General features: G+C 39.1%; 1 protein-coding gene across 2 annotated transcripts; it reads left to right on the forward strand.

The window, feature by feature from the left end:
* The first annotated feature begins 2,211 nt into the window (after nt 1-2,211).
* On the forward strand, nt 2,212-5,240 carry LOC116694130 (uncharacterized). Of its 2 annotated transcripts, XM_032523621.1 has the most exons (5): nt 2,380-2,677; nt 2,787-2,899; nt 3,008-3,062; nt 3,175-3,327; nt 3,562-5,240. In XM_032523621.1, the coding sequence occupies exons 1-5, from the start codon at nt 2,591-2,593 to the stop codon at nt 5,176-5,178; spliced, it is 2,025 nt and encodes a 674-aa protein (XP_032379512.1). In that variant the 5' UTR covers nt 2,380-2,590; the 3' UTR covers nt 5,179-5,240. The 2 variants fall into 2 exon arrangements, with proteins under 2 accessions (XP_032379513.1, XP_032379512.1); XM_032523622.1 differs by lacking the exons at nt 2,380-2,677; nt 2,787-2,899 and adding an exon at nt 2,212-2,345.
* Nucleotides 5,241-8,126: the final 2,886 nt, after the last annotated feature.

Here is an 8,126-nt window from a genome sequence, read left to right on the forward strand (position 1 = left end):
CGCTGTTTATCTCTATTTTTACAAAAAAGCAATGCACAAGTTCCGTTGATTTAAAGTGTGATTCATGCTTCTGCGTTTAATCTACGCTGTGGCTACATCTGTAGGTATGTAAAGACATGGACCCTACGCAGGACCCTACGCCATAGCCTGATATGCACCTCTCAAAAAAGCCTGAACCCCAGAGTGTAAATGTCACGTTAAGCTTGATTTATGGTTGGGTGTTGGCTCCCCGCAGAGCTTCTTCCGTAGCCTACGTAAGTGCCCTGAAGTTTACACTTGTGCGTTGTGTGTGCGACAATCTCTGTAAGAGAATAGCAGGGCCAGCATGTGTGTGTGGGCGTGGGGAGCATGTGGTAGGGAGAGTGAGAGAGTGACGTTGGTTAGCTTCAGAGAGATGCTGACTCTAGAGTCTTAGTAAGAGAAACCAAGGACCAGATGTACTAACGCTTTTGCGCCCACTTCAGGCGTATGTTATGCAACGTGCACGTAAAAGCATGTCATGTACACACTGAAAATGGCAAAGTTTGTTTTTCCGTGTCATGCATATGCATTTATGGGAGGGTGAGGGGATAGTGGGGGTTTCCCATAAAGAGATGGGAAGGAAAGCTTGAAGTTCGCCTAATTATGTATTCCATGGTATGAACTAAATTTGCCTGTGCGCCTCTATTTTGCGGTGAAAATGTTCTGCCTCTTAAAAGCAGGTGTTAACCAGGCGCGAGCGGGTTTCCACGCATATGCCGCCTGGTGAATTGGCCGCAGTAATCCGAGCAAGACAAAGACATAAGCCATAAGACATAAGTAGACGAGCTGAAAGGAATTTTGCCACAAGGATCACACTATTTCAGTTGAGTGAACAGGAAGTCTAAGCGTTACAGATTAAGCAGCCATGCAATATTACAGTTATTGGAAGAAATCAAAGATGACATTGAATTTTCTGACTCAGCGTTCACATTCCACTCTAGCAGTTGTTCTCCTCTCGCTACATTACAAATACTGGCATCAGGATCATTTTAAACAGTCATAGCATCAGCAGTGGGAATGTCGCAGTCTGCACTCATCTGTATCATAGCACTAACGCTTTGCTACAGCGCAATTTACGGTAAAGTGGGCGGAGAAGGGCGCTGATTACCCAATGAACTGCAGGTTTGGAAAATACAGCGTAAACTGAAATATCACAGTGTGTGCGCTTTCTGTCTGCAGGTTGGCCAGGGCGCTGATAATACTACATTCGCTAATGTACGTACATCTGGCCCTAAATGTCTCCCCTATGCTTTTTGACCACGGTGGGAAATCTGTAGAAGGAAAAGTTAATCCTCTTTTTGATTTGTTGACATGTTGTTTATGGAGAAGAAGAACCAACGTGTTGTTACATTTTTTGAGAGGTGCACTTCAGGCTACGTAGGGTCCGGCGTAGGGTCCGTGTCTCCATGTACCTACGTACGTAGCCATTGCGTTAGATTTTACTGCAGAAGTTATAACACCACTTACACACGTTCACAATTGCATCCAGGTAACATAAGTAATATCTAACATTTTCTACTAAACAATTTGTTTTACTATATTTAACTTGTTGAGATGAGTTTGGTCAAAATGATTTGAACCCTAATTTTTGAGTTTTTACCTTTGAATGACATTGCATTTGAACGCATCCTATTTTGTTTATTTGATTTAAACACCTATTCTACACTAGCTTTTAATTACTTTTTGGAATCCATGGGTATAAACCTACATTATAGCGCAATGTAACCTACATTGAGCTAATAAGCAAAATTATGATTAATTTACTAAGTACTCAGATTCAGATGACCGTCTGTTTGATGATGATTTGGTAAGATGTGATTTATAAGCCTAAATTATTGAAAAGTTCTGTAATACTGCAACATTACTTTCCCGAATGGAATCCAGTCCTTTTTTGTTTGGTAATTTGGTTAAAAAAGTGCCATATTTCTATATAGACATTTTTAAAAGGGTCAATTTGACCAGAGGTCAAGAGGAGGGTTAAACTACAATGACCAGGCGACAATGTGTAAGAACTCATCACATTACATTAGCATTAGCCACAAATCTATTTAAAATCTCAAAAATAAAAGTACATTCATATTTTACAGAATGATCCCTGTCCTGTTTATATTATTTCATTATTGGATTAATATTATTAATGCATTAACATGTAGTTGTAAACATAATATAACATGTAATACATGAAACATTAATTTCCAAACAGAAATTAAGGAATCCAGTTAGTTTTTTTCAGGTTTGTCTGCAATCAGTGGACATGTGTGCAGCAAAAAAGATGTGAATGCTGTAAACTCTTAAATAAGATGCTTATTTTAAAAAAATACATGGTGTTTTTTAAATCTATACTTTGGTTCTCTAATTTGCATATTGGGTTCTGTGGCAGAACCTTCACCATTGTGATGTCGATTGTACATTCCGTTCGCTGTGAGCTTCAGGTTCAGCTGCAGAATCTCTCTCATTCTGTATCTGACTTCTCAGCTATACACACCCTCTGAAAAGACTTACTCGTTCACTACGTTCCACAAACCCGTTGACCGTTTTTTTCTCGTTTCAACCTTGACTTCTCTTCAATATGGACACCCGGTTCATTTTCGAGCAAGTCCAACGAATGAGACCGTCCTCTTTCTCGGAGGAAGAGCAGCACTGCTACAAAGCTGAAGTGAGTTTGTGTGAATGTAAAGGTGCACTGTTTATGTTGATGTTACATTGTATAGTTTGGTGTTTCTGTGAGCCGCTTCTAACTGTGCTGTACTCAATCTGCGTTGCAGAAAATGATGCTGAGGCAGTTTCTGCTCATGAAGCAGCAGGAGCAACTTCCTGATTATTTATCTGTCAGAGACATGAAGACATGGCTGCTGACAGGAAGAAGCTTCCTGGAAGAGTGAGTCAAACTAATTATTGATGTGACTTGTATGGAAATTTACATTAGAAAGATTTAATAAATGTTTTAAAGTTTTAGAAATAACACACTATTTTGTGTTTTTGACAGGTTTCAGGAAATAATTGAGAGGACAGGGATTGATCATCTGTTCATGGCTGAACTGGTGAGTATTATATAGCGGGTCGTCATACTTTAGAGCAATAATTAAATGTTAAATGCTTTAAATTGAGTCAGCTACAGTCCTGTTGAGACTAACTAAAGAGTGGTGTTGACAGGCTTGGACCACAGCTAGACTCTTCTGTCTCAGTCAGATGGAAGAAGAGCTCCTGGAAGAGCTGGACAAAGAAAGGTGTCTTTCCCAGCTGTTCAGCAGGAAGGTCACACTGGAAGGCCTTCAGATGTTGGTCTCGATTGTCCACCCAAAAGCAGAAAAGGTTGCACAAACCTTCCTTTCAGCCCTGCACAGAAAGATGCTGCACATCTTTTTTGACATTCAGATCGCCAGCGGCCCAGTCTCTGCAGAGGACGCAAAACCAGCAGAGCTCATGGAGCTGGAACAGAGTGCTGCCGCGCTGATACCAGAGGTGGTGGACACTGCTCTTAAGTTCCTCCTGGAAGATCCAGAGCGGGAAAACAAGAGCAAAGCCGCCTGTGCTGAGATTGCCAAACTGCTGACTAACTCAGCATTTCCATACCTCTCTCGGTTAGGAAGCGTTTCTGAAACTCTTCTGCTCTGTGTCTGCACCAAGGACGCCCAGTCCATGGTCGAAGCCATCTATAACAGGTTTGACAAGTGCTCCAGGTCCTTCAAGCTGATGGACTATGATGAAAGCTATTACAATTCTAGAGAGGGCGTCATCTCTGCCATCCAGGATATGGACCATGAAGTGCAGACTGATGCACCCAGCCAGGCTCATTTTCAACTGGAAGAGGGACTGGTTGAGGAGAGGGAGGCTTCTCCATGGGTTGCTCTGGATCAAGAGGTAGACTTTATGTCAAAAGATGTTACAGAGGACACGTACAGAAAAGAGGCAACCCTGGTTCAAGATTCTGTCGTCCAGAATATGGACAATGACGAGCAGACGGCTGCATCCAGCCAGGCTCACCTTCATATGAAAGAGGAACTTCTGGAGAAGAGGGAGACTTCTCTGGACCTCTCTCCTTTGGAGGAGCTGGAAGAGGGACTAGTGGATAAGAGGGAGGCTTCTCCACGAGTCGCTCTGGAGGAAGAGGTGGACACTTTCCCAAATGATGTGACTGAGGACACATACGGAAAAGAGGAAACCTTGGTTCAGGACACTGCCATTGAGGATATGGACCATGAAGTGCAGTTTGGTGCATCCAGCGAGCCTCGCATTAAACTGGAAGAGGGACTCATAGCAGAGAGGGAGGCGTCTCTATATTTCACTTCCTTGGAGGAGCTGGAAAACGGACTCGTGGAGCAGATTGTGGCTTCCACACGAGTCGCTCTGGATGAAGAGGTGGACACTTTGCCACATGATGTTAAAAACATGAACCATGTAGAGCAACTGGATGCATCCAGCCAGGCTCCCCTTCAGCTGGAAGAGGGACTCCTAGAGGAGAGGGAAACTTCTCCACAAGTCTCTCTGGATGGAGAGGTGGACTCTGTTTCAAATGATGTTACAGAGGAAACCCTGGTTCAAGACTCTGCCATCCAGGATATGGACCGTGAATTGTATTTTGGTGCATCCAGGCAGGCTCATCTTCAACTAGATGAAGGACTTCTTGAGGAAAGAGAGGCTTGTTTTGAGATCACTTCCTCGGAGGAGCTGGACATGGGAATCACGGAAGTGAGTAAAGTGTCTGCACAAGTCTCTCTGGATGAAGAGGTTGACACTTTGCCAAAAGATGTGATTGACGACACGTACAGAAAAAAGGAAACCCTGGTTCAGGTCTCTGTCCATTATATGGACCACAAAGTGCAGTTTCATGCATCCAGCCAGGCTGACATTCAACTGGAAGAGGGACCTCTGGAGAGGAGGAAGGCTTCGCCACGAGTGTCTCTTGAGGAAATGGCCACCAGGGTAAGCCTAGCAAATAGGGACACTTCTTCAGTCAAACTGGAGAGCAATGGTGCAGTGTACATGGTTGATGAGCTGGAAATACTGCAGCAGGAGGAAGTGGAGACACATGACTTCCTGGTTCAGGACTGTGCTGATAAGAAGAAGAAGAAGAAGAAGAAAAAAGGATTGCGTGCCTTTTTCTGTGGTTTACGGAAGATGATGACATGTGGCTTTTGTGTTCCCATCAAGCAATAAATCCCAGCACTCCCTCTGCAATAATGTTGTTAAATATATTTAATAAAAACTATAAATTTTAAGTCATTAACCATTCTCTCTGTAGTTATTGTTTATGCACTGTTTTTGCATAGGTGTCAATTTGGTGTCAGTGTTGGGAGTAACGCGTTACAAAAGTAACACAATCACAGTAATGTATTCTTTTTTGCTTCAACGCAGTAATACAATACATTACTAATTACATTTTGGTAATATTATACTCGTTACAATCTCATTTTAGTGCAACATTTAGTGGTGTTCTGTTTTTTTAAGACTTTAAAACATTTCTCCAAAAGTCTAAAAAAGCCGTGAGTATTTCCTATTGAAAGTGAGCATACGGTCATGTTTTGCATCTAGCGTCTTACGTTCATCTCAGTAAACTAACACAACAGACCATTTTTGTTTAGACAACTTCAAAATAAAAGCACTTTCTGTGACGGTTCTCAGTAAAACTCAATTACTGTTAAACAAATAAGGTGGTGTAGCTTTTCACATATCAGCTGTAAATCAAGCACTGTAAATAATGTAGATAGTGAATTTTAATCAAACTATAATTGACCATTTCCTTTAGACTGTTTTAAAGTAAACAACATTTCTTTTTCAAGTGTCAACATTTTACAACACTGCTATTTTTCGATACAACTGTAAGATAGTTTTAATTGAGTATTTTTATTTTCTCCTACTTGCTTTTTGTACGTTTTACTTATCTATTTTCTGAAATCTGTAGTTACTTTGCATATTCATACTAACTATTCAACATATTATGAATAATCTATGATGTACTAAAGTAGATAAAGAGGAAACTTTATGGATTTGACTGTGAAATTCACAAGCTAGTTGCTAAGTCAAACTTGTGCTGTTGTTTGGGTGAAAGTAACTCAAAAGTAATGCTAAAGTAGTGTAGCGCATTGCAATTCAGAGACAGTAATATTGCAATATAACTAATTACTGTCAAATGACAGTAACTAGTTATCTATAATGTATTACATTTTGGACTTGCACAACATTTAACTTGCACAACAATGCTCATGAACGCACATGAAAACTAGCTAAATGTTACACAAATGGACATTGGTGTCCAAAACAATTCTCTAATTTTCAACATAAATTCCAAAAACCTCAATATACATGAAACATATACAGTTGGTTTGATTCGGGTAGCATCTTTTAAAAGTATTTCCTATGAACTGTCAATGCTGTCAGCATTTCTTTCCCTTGCTTACATTCAGTATATGCAACTAAAAATTCAGCTGACTGCACTGGACTGGATATATATTTATGGTTCATATTTTTAACATTTTAGCTCTGTATATTAGTCACCAAAACACTTCTCTGGTTCGAATGGCCTACATTGCCACAAGGTTTGTATTCCATAAGACTTCTCACTGTTTGTGTGTGTGTCTGGGTTAGGTTCACACAGGTCGGGATCTTCTCTCACAGTTTGGAGTCAGCAATTTTCTTTGCCATATATCACCTTAAAAGATGATGATGATATTTCAATATGTGTCAATGTGTTTACAACTGATTATTGACGCTTTAAACAACATAAAGGCCTAAATATAGCCTTGGATATAAACTACTGTGACCTTTATTTAATTCAACAACATTGTTATTTGTAGCCAAGTCAAGGTGTAGCTTACAGTTTGTAAGTCCTACAGTGGTATTATGTCAGATGAAACTACTATAAGCCCTGAATCCTAAGATATTTTCACTTATAAATAGCTTTCATTATCATTTCATAAACTAGTTGAAAAAGGATGTCTATAATGGATTTTTTTTTCCATTATTGAGATTATCTGAGGAGTCTTCATTTGTTAAATGAATTCAATAGGAATCTACCGCTAAGACCAGATGGAAGTGGAAATGTTCACTAAAGGAAATGTCATGGAGTCACCACAATCAGCAGGGTTCAATTTCTGGGACTATAAATATCCACAGCAGGAAATACAACCAGTTGTTAAGATGTCTTATTTGTTCTAGGCCAGTGGTTTTCACAACTTTTTTCAATAATAATAATTTTTAATTTTAAAGTACCCACTGAACAGCGCAAAACAGTTTTGGTCAAAAGAAAAACCTATAAATCTATAAGAGGTACTGACACTGCGCCTGTTAAGGCTTAACAACAAACGTGAAACTGAAAAACACTAGTCAGGTCCGACTAGTGTTTTAAAATTAAAACAAATGGAGACTATGTCTCTATACCTTCCACTTCAGGTGACTTCAAATGTTTAGAATCCAACAATAAATTAATTTGTTATCATAGTATAATTATTTTATAAATTATGCATAAAAAAATCTCACATATCCCCTGCAGCAATCCAAAGTACCCTTAGGGGTATTTGTACCCCCATTTGAGAAACACTGTTCTAGACTAAAGTCGGTGGAGAAAGTAATGAATATGTGTACTCAACTGTTATGTGGTATATGCGTATTTCCATGTAATGATATACTACTATGATGTACTTCTACTCAACTGAATTTCTCAGGGAAATATTATATATATTATTACATCGGCAGACACTTTGCAGATTAAGATTTCACACACAAAACCTTCTAAAATGTAAATATTAAAATATTCTAAAATATGATGCCTTGTTGTATATGAAGAACTTAAAATCAGTTCACATGACCTGCCACAAAATAAGAATACTGCTCACATGTTACTGCATAATATTATAACATGGACAATATTATTTTGTATATACATATTATTCATTATACTTCTGTCCTTTTAACCCAGATAAATTAAGATTTTAAATACAGGACTTTTACTTGTAATTGAGATGTATTAAGACACTATATATGATATACAGTATATCTATCCTATATATGAATATAGGATCTGAATAATTTTAAATACTGACGTGTGGACACGCTTAATAACAACGTCAGACAATTTTGAACATTTTCAAAAATGTTAAGGGACCCTT

Source organism: Etheostoma spectabile, chromosome 8, assembly GCF_008692095.1.
Source record: "Etheostoma spectabile isolate EspeVRDwgs_2016 chromosome 8, UIUC_Espe_1.0, whole genome shotgun sequence".
Lineage (NCBI taxonomy): Eukaryota > Metazoa > Chordata > Actinopteri > Perciformes > Percidae > Etheostoma > Etheostoma spectabile.

Coding starts and splice junctions, on each gene's coding strand:
- LOC116694130 (XM_032523621.1), top strand. CDS start 2,591: ATGGACACCCGGTTCATTTTCGAGCAAGTCCAACGAATGAGACCGTCC. Junction 2,678..2,786: donor AGCACTGCTACAAAGCTGAA/GTGAGTTTGTGT, acceptor TCTGCGTTGCAG/AAAATGATGCTGAGGCAGTT. Junction 2,900..3,007: donor GGAAGAAGCTTCCTGGAAGA/GTGAGTCAAACT, acceptor TGTTTTTGACAG/GTTTCAGGAAATAATTGAGA.